At 37.4% G+C, this 14,842-nt stretch overlaps 1 protein-coding gene across 5 annotated transcripts in view; it reads right to left on the bottom strand.

Moving 5' to 3' along the window:
• The window catches only part of il1rapl1b (interleukin 1 receptor accessory protein-like 1b), a 614,338-nt gene that overhangs the window by 355,726 nt on the left and 243,770 nt on the right, over positions 1 to 14,842 (bottom strand). For all 5 annotated transcript variants that reach the window (XM_049471050.1, XM_022668225.2, XM_022668228.2 and 2 more), the window contains one exon: positions 12,429 to 12,708. In XM_049471050.1, coding sequence (XP_049327007.1) covers positions 12,429 to 12,708 — 280 coding nt within the window. The remainder of the gene's footprint in view (positions 1 to 12,428; positions 12,709 to 14,842) is intronic.

Genomic DNA, 14,842 nt, shown 5'->3' with positions numbered 1-14,842 from the left:
AAGGTTTTTGCACAATATTTACCCATTTTTTGTGAAGTAGAGAGAAAAAAGAGTTTTGTATCATCTACACTTGCTGTATCAAATAGTTTTTTGTTTTTTATGCTTATCTCTAGAGTCATTTGCTAGAAATTATTTTCTCTACCAAAGAACGTCTCTTGAAATACAATAAGATAAAATAATAAAAAAAGCATTATGAACTGAAGGGGTTTCCAGTTCTACAGTTCTTCCAGTTTTCACTGGCTACTCAAAACTAAACAGGTGGCCACACTGGAAAGTACATCCCTTTCGGCAGTGTTATAGAGTGCAGGACCAGAGCAGGAAGCGTGCAGCGAAATCTAGAATAGCGGCTTAAGATTTGTGCTTACCCATCCATTACTGAGTTCTACTGATCTGTGGGTGCCTTACCTTTCACAGGTCTAATTCAGTAAGCTTACGAGAGTGTGTGCTCTCTCCATCCCGCTCTCAATCCTCCGGAAAGATTAGATCTGTCCATTTTTGCTCGACATTGCTCATATTGGCAAAGTGTTATAGCTGTAAAAAAAAATAAAAAAGAAGCTAATCTGTGTCTGAGCAAGAACCATCTCGTCTGACCAGTGGTTCTATCCATGCTTTACAGCGCGGAGAAATAGCCTTTTCTTTTTATTCCCTTCGTCACTGCCCATTGTGTTTCCAGTCCTCAGAGCCGTGGCGAAGCTTTTTCTTGGAGCTGGAGGGAGGGAGGCGGGGGTGGCGGCAGGGACGGTGGGGGGGACAGACGTGCAAATACAGAATGGGATTATTCTTTGCAATTCTGCTTGAGTAAGTGTTGGCCTTAATTAGCCTAAGCATTTGTGACTAGCTAAAAAGCAACACACTCATCCAAATCAAATCCCTTCGCCCCACTTTCAGACTGATTACACAATAACTGGGCCCAGAATGATTACACCAGGCCTACGGCAGCTCATGGACAGAGGGACAGAGGGAGAGGTGTGAGTTTGCTTCTGACTTGAGAGGATGAGTAAGAGATGCAATTGAGTCATGCATGGGCTTGGAACTTGGAATACACACACACACAAAAAATCCCTCAAATGTGCTCAAAAGCACATAATCACACTCACACACACACTTTCCCTCTCTCCCTTTTTCTTCTGCACCTGAAGGCAAAGAGCCAATAGCAATTTTATTCAAATTGATTTCAATTACAATTTTTCTCCTCATTCTTGACATGTCTAGTCTAGGTCAGAAAATGTGTGAGTGTGTTTATACAATTTAACTTGTGAGGTTGGTAGAAAAATCCATTTTATTCTTCTCATCTTAAGGCTGCCACGATTACTCAAATTAATCGATGAAGGTGACGATTTTAAGCCGACACTAAGTAGGCCCCCAATCTGATCACTGTTCGGAAATTGTGGTCAATCACATCTTTTTTTTTTTAAAGACCAGAATCAGCTGGTGATTATCAGTGCTGTGTTATGGCCGGTTATCACAGAGGCTAATCCAGCAAGCTGCCTATGGAGGGATTTATTACTTTCATTGACGCTTCATTTTCCTCCAAACTGTCGAAACAGCGTCACTGTGCTGAAGCCTCTCTCTCTCTCAACCAAACATACACACAGTTTATTCTTTCCAAGTTGAAATATGCAAAAAAATATATATATGCAGCTACATTAGAACTTCAATTTGCAAAACTTAAAAAGCATCAAAACATCATCATATTATAGCAAACAGTGGGGTGAAAAAGTATTTGCCCTCTTTCAGATTTATTTCGTTTTTGCGTTTTTGATTTTTTTCAGGTGATCAAACTTTAATATCAGACAAATATCACCAGAGTAAATATAAAAGGCATTTTTTATATTATGATTGCATTTATTAGGGGAAAAAAACAAACCAGACCAATCTAGTTTTTGTGAAGAAGTGTTTGCCCCCCATAAATTAACTGTGATTAACCACACTTTAGGAAATTTCACTTCTAACTACAACCAGGCCTGATTACTGCCAGACCTGTAAAATCAAGAAAGCACTTAAATAGAACCTTTCTGACAACATGAAGCAGATAAAATATCTCAAAAAGCAACACATAATGCCTACATTATAATCTGAAGAGAGTCAAAAACATTGATCATCTATCAGTCTGGAAGAGGTTACAAAATTATTTCTAAGACCGTGGGACTCCAGTAGACCACAGTGAGAGCTGCTGTTTAACAGACAATCCTGAAGGAGAATGTCCGGCCATCGGTTCGTGACCTCAAGCTCAGGTGTACTTGGGTTCTGCAGCAGGACAATGACCCTAAGCACACAAACAAGTCCACCTCTGAATGGCTTTAAAAAAAAACTAAATTAATTTTAGAAGTGGCCTAGTCAAAGTCTGATTGTTCATACTCGAAAACCTTCCAATGTGTCAGAATTAAAACAATTTTGCAATTGTAGTAGATAGAAAGACTCGTTGCCAGTTATCAGTAAAGCTTGAATGCAGTAGTTGCCGCCAAAGGTGGCACAAACAAGTTTAGGTTTGGGGCAAACACCTTTTCACACAGGGGTACATTAATTTGGATAGTTAAGGTCTGCTGAGCCACTGTGAGTCCTGCATTTTTTATTTTAATAAATTATACGTCTTAGATCTCATTTTTCTGCTTTTACGCATTACCACTCTATGTATTTGCTGCGTGAGGTCAGTTGTTTTTGGCTCCAGTCAATGTTTGGCTCTGTTAAAAGCTGTTCAAAGTTAACAAAAAACTGCAGCAAAGTCTGACTTAGTTGTGAAATTTGTTTTTAAAATTTTCCAAAACGCCAAATCATCGAAAATATATGAGTATTTGAAATTAGCATGGAACTAAAAAGTGGTGTGTAGCCTACTCTGGACTGAAGTTTGAAGTTTCAATGGTTTACCACAGCACTGCTAATGCAATGCACAAGTACGCAAAGAGGACACACTTTATTGTGCATTACTCTGGATAAAGGACTGCTAGAAATGTAAATGTTGTCTATTCATGTGTGTTCACCATTAGTTAGGATGCTTTCAAACATCTAATACCCTTAATGCACTTGTAAAAATTGATCTGTCTGCTAGTTACCTTCAAATTTCCAGTAAACTAAAAGCGACTAAAAGAAACTATTAAGGCTTCAATTGCTTTGTTTTATGTCTGTAGGCTTTGCAACTGTGTGGCTGTTACTGTGCTTTGTATTTAATGTGATTATAAAAAGATATAAAGCACAGCTAAACTCTGAGGCACTTTAGATTGCCCTCCAAGATGCTGTGGAACTTTTACACCTGCACCATTGAGAGCATCCTCACAGGGAACATTACAGTCTGGTCGAGGAACAGCACCAGGCAGGACAGATGGACACTCCAAAGGGTGGCATGTTCAGCTGAGCGCATCTCAGACCGAGCTTCCTGACCTGCAGATGACCTACGGCAAATGGTGCTGGATCAAGGCCAGGAAGAACCTCAGCTATCCCTGCAATAGGCGGTTCTGTATGTTGTGGGCCTACAGGGCCTGTAGATCCTGTAGCACACTCGTATGTTGTGGAAGTTGGCATCCCAGATGGTCCCATAAACACTCAAATGGCAATAAATCTGGGGAATGGGCAGGTCATGTCTGGAGACATCTGTTAGACCTTTGCACTGTGTGGGCGAGCATTGTCCTGCTGAAAAATGCCTTGTTGCACTACTAGGGGCGACTGACTTTTGTATGCAATCACATTTAAGATCATAACATCAGCAGTTGGGGAAATGTGTTGCTTCACAGTGAAGCCAGGAATGGAGCACTTATCAAAAGGCCTCCATAATGATGCAGAGCTTAAATGGTGAGCAATTTCTCAAAGTTAACATCTTGCTTTAGTAATGCAGCTCTTCTCAAAGTCTGTCAATTGGACAAAATGTCTTTGAGTGGACTAGACTAGAGGAATTTCTAGCAGTCAGCAGTCTCTCACCAAGAGGAAGACTCACCACATTTTTTATTTTCTCCTATTTGTTTTTCCATAATTTAGCTAAGCCAATTTTCCCACCCTTTCAGCTGCTACTCAGCTGTACAGCTCTGGAAAAATATAAGAAATCACATCAAAATTATGAGCTTCTTTGAGTTTACCATATTGAAATATTATATAACTAGGAAGACGGATGACCACAAGCCATCAAACCAAGCGGAACTGCTTGAATTTTTGCCTGTTTTCTTTACATTATTTGAGGTCTGAAAGCTCTGCAGCTTTTTTCTTATTTCAGCCAATTTTCATTTTCTGCAAATAAATGCTCTAAATGAATGCTCTATTTTTTGGGGGAATTTGGAAGAATTGTTGTCCTTAGCTTTTGATGGCAAGCTGCATGACCGGGATTCAAACCAGCAATCATCTGATCGTAGCAGCAGGGCTTAGCCCAGGAAAGCACATTAACATACAGTACTAGTCAAAACGTTGGATATACCTTCTCATTTAATGTTTTTAAATTTTTATTATAATTTTTTTTATATTTATTAAATTAGTACTGAAGTCATTCAGACTATAAAAGAACACGTGTATTGAGTTTAAAGGGGTTAAATAAACCGAAATACTATGTAAAGCATTTAGGTGCTCTTATCTGTGGTGCTGATAAGATTCTGACGCTGGTAACTCTGATAATCTTATCCAAAGTAACTCTAGGTCTTCTTTACCTGGGGTGGTCCTAATGAGTGCCAGTTTCACCATTTTTTTAATTGTTGAATTTATTTTTGGAGGAAAATAGTCATTTAGCTTATTCAATATCCATATATATCCATATATATATATATATATATATATATATATATATATATATATATATATATACATATATATATATATATATATATATATATATATATACACAAGTCAGTGGCACTTCTGTTTGTGTTTTTTTAATACAACATTTTTTCCACTACAAACTGGAATAATTCACAAGCAAAATGACCACATGCGTTTCTGTTATTCTCGTCTGCTGGAGGGGACACTGGGAGGCAGTCTAAGGAGATATAGGCCCACCTATATACCTGGGATCAGACTGGAAGGATAAAATGTAAGCAATTATTTAATGCTGATTTTTAACAAAGGATTATTTCAGCAATCTGTATTTCCTTCCTCAGTTGTAAGAGGGCTCATGCCCTCTCTTGAAAATGGGTACAAAAACATCCACTTTAAGAGCTCAGATTTTGGTCTCAAATATTAAGCTTTACTTTTATGATTCATATACAAAACATTAAAGTTATTTATGAACTGATGCAGATACTTATGAAATCGTATATAAAAATGGTTAAAAATATGGTTTTCTTCCACTATGCTTATCTGTATGAAATGACACTTAATTTCATTAAAAAAAAATTCTGCTTATTTCTAAGGATGCACCAAATTTTTATCAACCAAAATATTGGATGAAAATGAACATAATACAATTATTAATAATAATAATAATAATAATAATAATAATAATTATTATTATTATTATTATTATTATTATTATTATTATTATTATTATTATTATTATTATTATTATTATTATTAATAACAAATACATAAATACATAAATGCACAGCCAAATTTTTTTGAGCAGCAGCAGTCCCAATTCCAAAACACACCAATTGATTCAAAAAGACATCAGATTTACCTAAAAACAGACATATCATCACAGGCCAGTATGAAAACTCACACAGCGATTTCACAGTCTGATATCAACTCAGCGAGTATTCCAGCTCAGAAAAAGAGTTGGCTAGCATTGCAACTCCAGCCAAGCCAGGTAGAGGCAGGCGGCTGTGACTGTTAGCATTACATTTTTGCAGGGTTTGTAGCTGCGAATTGATGACATTTAATAAAAAAATCCAAAGCAATGATAAAATTATATGAAGTTTAAACAGTGTACAATATGTTTTGGTGTACGATAAATATTTATAAAAAGTAGTTTTATACTTGATTTTTCTTTGCACAATAAAAAATACACTTAGGCCATTTTACTTAATTAATGGTGGTTGATACTCTGAAATGGGTGCCTTTTGGATGATTTTTTAGAAAAACTTTATTTTTAAGAGAAGTTGAACCTAAGTTTAATTATATGTTTTATTATTTTCGGTATGTCATTTAGGAGTGCATTTTTTTTATTCTGTGATTAACTTGTTTTTATTAAGACGAATGTATCTGTGCAGTGTGAAGCTGCTTTAACACAAATGCTGAAAATTTAAACAGAGTGGCATGACTCCAAGCAGTGAATACTGCACATACTGCACTCACTGTATAAACAGTATGAAGCAGCAGACACAGCATTTGTTCATAGCAGTATATTATCTGGCTAATATAATAATCAGATTTAACTGTGCCTTAGTTTAGCTCAATTTAAAGGAGTATATTTGATAGCTGGGTCAAATCGAGACCAGGTCACATTTTCACCACAAGCGAAAAGCTTTAGAATGTATTTATTTAATTTATTAATTATTATTTTGGTTAATGCCAGAACAAGTGATGACTTTAAAATGCTTTGTTGTGGTTGCATTCATTGAAAAAGTTTGAAGACCTAAAAGGACACTTGGCTCAGATTCAGAAGTAGAAGCTTCAGCACTAGTTGTAGCAGGAAACTCCAATGCTTGTCATTTGAATCTCAACCAATCATCAGCTTCCACCTGTCTTTTATAAGACCCCCTTTACATGCCCTTGTTTGCTTGCAGGCGCTGTTTCGTTTTACCCTCTTCCTCCCATAAGCCTCCAGTTTGGACCCCCCAAACAAATCTAAACATATTTTTGAAAGATGGATACTGTGTTTTTGAGAATCGATACAGTGTATTACAATATTACAATACTTTGATATATCACTATTTTCGCTATATTGATGCTACCTCTCTTTTTCTCATATATACACACACACTCTCCCTAATGTGCCTATGCACAAATTTCTTATGTATATTCAAAGACACCAGACATGGGTCCTGAGTTATGCATCTACCGATGGTCCTTAATGCCTTATAGTTCCCTGGAGATGAATGAAGAATTAATTTAGCATGTTAAGTGAGGCAGTGGCTGTGATGGGGCAGAGGACATCTGTAGCAGCTCCTCTGCCCTACGCTCCTCTGGCTACAGAATGGAAGAACTCATTAGGAATGGGCATGGGAGGACTTTAAAGGACTGTGATTTATGAGGGAGGGTTCCAGTAACCCTTCCTCCTTAACGCAGAGCGAGAACAGCTCCAGAGTGAGACAGAAACAGAGAGAGAGAGACAGAGAGACAGGCTTAAGAAAACAACCATCCTGCACCCAAAGGTTTTACACAGCACACACACATCAAAACCAAGCACAAGAGCAAAGACAAGAGCACTGAGGTCTTTATAAAATAATGCTGTAGCATTATGTATGTGTATCCCATTAGAACCTAAGTAACTCAGAGCTTGTTGACTGTCCCATGTAACACAATGCTCTCAACATCATTCTGTGTCCTTACACATCTCTGGAAAAAAAAAAAGAGATCACTTAAAAATAATGAGTTTATTTTATTTTATCAAATTGAAAATCTCTGGAATATAATCAAGAGAAAGATGGATGATCACAAGCCATCAAACCACCAAGCTGAACTGCTTGAATTTTTGCACCAGGAGTGGCATAAAGTTATCCAAAAGCAGTGTGTAAGACTGGTGGATGAGAACATGCCAAGATGCATGAAAACTGTGATTAAAACCAGGGTTATTTCACCAAATATTAATTTCTGATCTCTTGAACCTTTATGAATCTGAACTTCTTTTCTTTGCCTTATTTGAGGTCTGAAAGCTCTGCATCTTTTTTTGTAATTTCAGCCATTTCTCATTTTCTGCAAATAAATGCTCTAAATGACAATATTTTTATTTTAAATTGGGAGAAATGTTGTCTGTAGTTTATAGAATAAAACAATAATGTTCATTTTACTCAAACATATACCTATAAATAGCAAAATCAGAGAAACTGATTCAGAAAATGAAGTGGAGTTGTATACTCAGTAAGGATCACAGCATCCACTAATCAGATGTTAATTAAGCCCATTCATCTCCAGTGCACTGTGAGCAGCTCCCAACATTTACACTACCCTCTAAAACATTCATATTATGTAGTTTTCACACCTGTAAATCTGGATCAGACACTGCAATTAAACAAGTTATCTTCCCAGAGTTTGTGCCGAAATTTTGCCTCCCTGCCAGAATCCAACTCCATTCTAGGCTACGTTCACACAGCAGGTGAAAATGGTCCAAGTCTAGGCTTTGCACCAAATCCAATGTTTATTTTAGTTAGCTGTTCACACACTTTTTAACATCTTTTTAATGTGTGAATAGTTTGAAGCACATGTGCAGAAGAGTGACGCTTCATGTGCAGTTTCGGTTTCATCCTTCCTGCCAGAATCAAAGTAAAAACACACCATGATATGCTGTTCATAGAATTTGAGTATAAGTAAAGTTTACTTATTTTAATACAACCAGAACATTGAGATTTAAAAACAAACAGCAATACTGCCTCTAGTGCTCTGGGTTGAAACACCACTTCAAACACTGTCTGACGCCAATCTTTACATGTAAACTAATCTAATCTAAACTAATCTTTTTCATTTCTCATCAGTTTGTGCTGTGTCTAAACTAATCAGCTGAATTTACGGTTTGAAATGCTCAAAAGGCATGAACAAACTCTCTTAATTAATCATGGGTGTTTTGGGCATAACGTAATATAAACCAATCAGTGTGCCAGTTGTCATTTCCTTTAAGAGCCAGGTGTGCTCTGACTTTGGCACGTATCTTAACAGTGCTGTGCTTTTGTGCGACCCAGCAGAGGATACTGACCAGCATGGGCGTGGTAGTGAGTGGAAAAGTGGACCTGACTACCCAGGGCCCGAGTAGAAGAGGGGCCCATGAAAATCCACACTCCTTGTATGCTGGCATGGATAGGGGCTCACTGACATTGAAAGTGTACAGGGCCCAGTATTTGCTGCTATGCCCCTGCCGACCAGTGTGTTCACGCAGTGAAGGTAAGCCAGCAGCTCATTTAAGAAAACAGCAATGTTATTTTATTCTTTATTCTGTTTATTGTTGAGGTAAAAGTCGGGTTTGAGCTCTGCAGCGCATTTATATATGTGTTTTTTTAACAAAAGGTGGTGTACATGTGCTGGGCACACCAATAGGAATGGACTGACGAATGACCATTGTGGTGCAAGGTAGGAAAGAGCATTGCAACGCCGCTTGCATAGGGTGTACGATAGGGACCTGTTCTTTTTGTTTTTTCAATTTCTGCCTCAAAATCCACCAGTTTAGGTATAACCAAATTTTGGGTTTTTAACCCAGGCCATGGTTTGCAACACCTTTCACACCAGCTGTTGTATTTTGGACTGAACTGTTAGTTTTACAGTAGTTACTGCAAATCAAGCATGTAGACCCTTTTAAAAGCTATTTCTGCCTCTAATCTACTAACATACTTTCTCAAATACAATTACCCTCATCAAACCATTTCTTAGAAAGACCTGTACACCTACTTACTCTGCAATTATCTAATCAGCCAATCATGTGGCAGCAGTGCAGTGCATAAAATCATGCTGATATGGGCCGGCAGCCCATAAGTAACTTTCATATCAAGCATCTGAATGGGGAAAAAATATGTGGACTCAGTGATTTTAAGCATAGCCATAATTGCTGGTTTCAGATGGACTGGTTGGAGTATTTCTGGAATTGCTGATCTCCTGGGATTCTCAGCATCAAAGCCTCTACACTTGCCTTTGAGCAATTTAACAAAGAAAACAACATCCAGTGAGCAGCAGAACTGTGAACAGGGCACCTTGTTAATGAAAGAGGTCAAGAGGGAATTGACAGACTGGTTGGAACTGACAGAAAGGTTACAGTAACAGCTTGATTTGCTACAACAGCAGAAGACCAGCTCAGGCTCTAATTACGTTCGCCAAGAACAGAAGGCTGAGGCTGCAAGGAGCATGGACTAACCAAAACTGGTTAGCCTATGGTCCACAAACCAAACCTGCCGTGTGTCTGTTAATACCAATAAATGACTTGAATAAATCACTTGAATTCCACAGAATGAGAGTATTGCTGTTGACCATGTGTATCCCTTCATGCCCGCAGTTTACTCAGATTACTTCTAAAGGCTACTTCTAAAATTGAAATATGCCAAAGAACAACAAAGCAAAAGTCATCTCCAACTAGTTTTATGAACATGAGCATGAGATCAGCATTCTTCAGTGGCTTCCCAGTCCAACAGAACCGTCACTATGGGATGTGGTAGAATGTGAGAGTAGCAGCATGATAGTACTCCTGAAAAACCACAGAAGCTTAGACCAGAATCTCGAAGGAATGTTTTAAACATCTTGTGGAGCCCAAGCTATGAAGAATTGAGGCTTTTCTGAGGAAAGTAGACCCATATCCAGTATTAATGAAGGGTTTCTACACTGTAAACCCAATTACAATCCTTACTTTAGACAACTCTATATCAGAGCTCAAACACATTAAACAACTCAAATACATTAAATCTGAAAAATGCATAGTTTTAGAAGGATTGTCCCAGACAGGGATTAGGCCTAATCTTGGACTACACATTCGATTGAGTGGAGATTTAGTATTTAAAAGAAAATATAGTATATTACCAGAATTAGGACCTGTCTGAGAAACTGAATTTTATTTATTCAATCATAAAATAACTAATATTAGCTACCATCTACCAAAAACTGACAATATGAAGGTTCATCTGTGCTTACCATCATATTTCATATGGAAACAATGAAGTAGAAACTCTGTCCAAAAAGAAACATATGCCAAAAATCAATGTTTACCAATTTTAGCCATTTACACTGCTGCAACTTTCATTTTTTTGTAGTAACTATACTAAAATGACCTATACTACCACCGCCATGTTTGTTGTTCACTCTAAACTGCCCTATACTGGATGTATTTCATCTATTCCAATGTAAAGGGTAAAGTGTTTTGAAATAACCAAAATAAACAAAAATTTGTACATTAATGGAGTATAAATGGCCCATATTTATGTGGTAATCCTAAACTGAAGATTAAAGTACCATCCAGTGTAGAGTCACACTCAGCAGCACAGCCTACAACAAATCTTGCACCACAATACACCCAGTAGACACCTACACCCAAGAGAAGATAGCCTGGGGGGAAGGACAACACACCAATGGTGAGGGGGAGAGCATGACAATTATGCAAATAAATAAATGATAGTGCCAGGAGCCAATGGCAAAGATGTAAGCTGTACTTCAAGAGGCTGTTTTACAAAAAAAAAACTAGATTTCAATGTATATACAGTAATTAAAAACAGCACAGGCAAGTGAGTTACAATGACTTTTTTTGAGAAACATCCAACATCAGCACAGGTTAAGTTTGTGTGCTGTTTTTATTATTGCACTGGCCAGTTACTATTTAGTTTCAATTGGCAACAAACTAAAATCAGCTTGGCCAAGCAGCATCACCAATGCAATCAACCAACATGACCAGCAAGACCAAGCTACTCAATCAGCATGACCAGCTAGGCCAGTTGACCAGCTTAAAGAAGAACTCTGAAGTGAAAAGGACTTGTAGGACTTTTAGTGAAACAGCCCTTCTCCATTCACCTCCAGCATTTTGAAATACAGTGCTTTCAGCCAATGCTCCTGAAAGGCTTACAATGCTAGTAATAGAGGCATAGAGTTGCCTCTAGGAAATTGCTATTCAGATGGTCCGGGCATTTAATTTCAGGGAACTGCATGAATATTATAGATATTTTTTCAGCAACAGCTGAATTCATGCATTTCCTTGGAATTAATTTTGCAATCTGTTATCTTATCCTACCTATTTATTCATATCCCACCCAGCTCAATTTCAACATGTGTTTTTTTAATAAACTACTTGTGCACTTTTAAAGTTCTCAGTGCCTCATTTTAAATGCCAGGGCCCTCATAATTCTATCCATGAGGAGTGAAGCTACTTTGAGTTTGTTAATGGTGTAAAAATAGTAATTCTTTGCATGGGCAACTCTATGCCCCTATCACTAGAATTGTAAGCCTGTTGGGAGCATCGGCTAAAAGCTCTGTAATTTAAAATGCTGGGGGGCAAACTGAGTTGGGCTATTCGACAAAAGTTCGTACTTTTTATCATGTTTCACTACACCTCAAGTCCATTTCACACCGTATTTACCATTTAACCAGCATGACCAGCAAAAGACCAAGCTGGTCAACCAGATAGACCAAAGAAAAAAATGGTTAACGAGCTGTTTTATCAGCACATGGTGTCTATGGCTTTTCAACCACTTTACAGCTGAATCTTTCAGCAGAATGTATATATTGTATCCATTTTGACAGATTTAACAGACTAAATTTACTCATATTATACAAAGAGTTCTATGGGATTTCAGTGTATCAACTTAAGCCGTACAATAAAAATAATAAAATATATAAAAGTACATAAATTAAGTACATAACTGAACTCAAGTTTATTAAGAGACAGTTTCCAATCCTCTTACCTTAACACACAGGAGTAATGGCCGACGTCTTGTAACTCAGCTGGCCTGAACCAGATAGAGTCCTCCTCCTTGCTCATCCTGATTCCATCGAAGGAGATGGGCTCCTCAAAGTCCCCGTGCCCAGCGCTCTTGTACCACATGAGGCTGAGGCCCGCGCTCTGGGCGTGGGTATAGTTGGCGCGGATATATCCGTAAAACAGGGCACACTTAATCCTCACTGGCTCCCCAAGAAGCACTTTGTATTTCAAGTAGTCCACTGACCAATCCGTGCAGCCGTCCACTGTAAAAACACAAGCGATACAAAGATTTTGTAAGAGAGATGTAAAGGAGTAATAACACCATATATTATAACATTAACACACAACAGTATTACTAATGCCATATTTTATGGACTATAATGCACTTCAGATTATAACACGCATTTTAGGCGACAATAGTAAAGAACACGGGTAGCGCCATGTTTCCCTAAATAAACAAAATTGTAATTCTTAGAAAAACATTTCCTTTCAAAGTCAAACGAGTGCTGGATGTAAAGCTACACAGATTTCTCTCCTGAAAATTGTTTATTTGGGTGAGTAAAGTGCTTTCATTTATTTACAGTAAGCTTAGATTTCCAGTATTTAAGCATGGTTAGCATCAGTGCTAGCCATGGTTAGCGCTAGTAAATGCTGCCTGTCAGCGCTACACTGAGGAACCCTGAATGTTCCAGTAACCCAGGGTGCTATCAGATAGTGGTTCGTCCCACATAGCTTGTTTTAACATGGTAAACACGCAAGCAACAGTCCCATATCCTCACCTCTAAAAAGTGAAAGAGCTAGCGCTTAGCATGATTAGTGGCTAATATTAATACTGCTCCAGCCTTAGTGCCGGAGAAACTTCACTTAAACTCCTTTAAAACACTGTACTTCAGTGGAGTGGCTTTACTGTTGATTTTTGGGAAAAAAATAAGGATTTTAAGTGCGCCTTATAGTGTGAAAAATATGATATTTATTAAAAGATTTTACCTTTTACTACAATCCTGTTCACACCTTCATTTTGGAATAAACAGCCCTTTAAAAAAAAGTAACCTTTTACATCATTTATCTAACTATGTTTCCATCAAATGGCACATTTTGGGCTTTTTAAATGAATATAGCCGTTACAGGAAACATATGATTTCTGTCTTATAAACGTAAATATGAAAACTATCAGTCAAAAGAATAAAAAATCTCAAGTCATTTTAATAATGTTTTGAGAGCCAAATAATAAGAGCCAGATAATGAGCTGGTGGATATACTTTGAATGAAAAAAATATGTTGCCTTATTAAGCTGTTTTTTGAGAGCTAGTTAGCTAGGTTAGCTATAGCACTAACATTTCCAGATATTTTTTTAACGTTTTGAAAATCAAAAGCACAGTATTCTGAAAATGATCTGCTGGATATACTGTAAATAAAAAAATCTACATAGCCTCATTAAGCTGTTTAAGAGCTAGTTAATTAGCTATAGTGCTAAGCAGCTGTAAATAGCTAGTGTTAACTAGCTAAATAGCTAAAAGCCTGTTGGAATGTTGGGTTAGCGTCGCTAGCTAGCTACTTCAGAATGCCTTTACTTTAAATACGATATGAACATGAACTTTACCAGATATTTTTTTTAACGTTTTGATAACCAAAATTACAATACTCTGATAATGACCTGTTAAATATACTGTGGATATAAGTTATATGTTGCCTCATTAAGCTGTTTAAGAGCTAGTTAGTTAGCTATAGCACTAAGCAGCTGTAAATAGCTAGTGTTGACTAGCTAAATTGCTAACAGCCTCCTGGAATGTTGGTTTAGCATAGCTAGCTAGCTACTTTCAGAATGCCTTTACTTTAAATACGATATGAACATGAACTTTACCAGTTTTTACATTTTGAGAACCAAAAGCACAGTATTCTGATAATGACCTGGGGGATATACTGTGGATATAAGTTATATGTTGCCTCATTAAGCTGTTTAAGGGCTAATTAGCTAGCTATAGCCCTAAGCAGCTGAAAATAGTTAACTAGCTAGATGGCTAACAGCCTGCTGGAATGTTGGGTTAGCGCAGCTAGCTAATTACTTCAGACTACATTTACTTTAAACATAATACAAACATAAACTTTACTAGATATTTACGCGACATTCTAACACAAACACAGAAGAAAGCTCTTAAATAAATGAATATAAAGAACAAAAACACAACACTGTAATTCAGTCTTTCACACTCATTCAGTGATTCACTCAGTCACTCACTCACTGTTAGCATTCGGGCTACAACAGCAGATCAGCAAGATGGAGAGTCAGGCAGTGGAGACTAACAGGCTCATTATATTGTGTGCGTGTATGTTTCTCTCTCTCTCTCTCTCTCTCTCTCTGTGTGTGTGTGTGTGTGTGTGTGTGTACATGCATGCTGC

The sequence above is a fragment of the Astyanax mexicanus genome, chromosome 23 (assembly GCF_023375975.1).
Source record: "Astyanax mexicanus isolate ESR-SI-001 chromosome 23, AstMex3_surface, whole genome shotgun sequence".
Classification (NCBI taxonomy): domain Eukaryota; kingdom Metazoa; phylum Chordata; class Actinopteri; order Characiformes; family Acestrorhamphidae; genus Astyanax; species Astyanax mexicanus.
The sequence above is the reverse complement of the archived record's forward strand: the minus strand, read 5'-3'. Positions and strand labels throughout refer to the sequence as shown.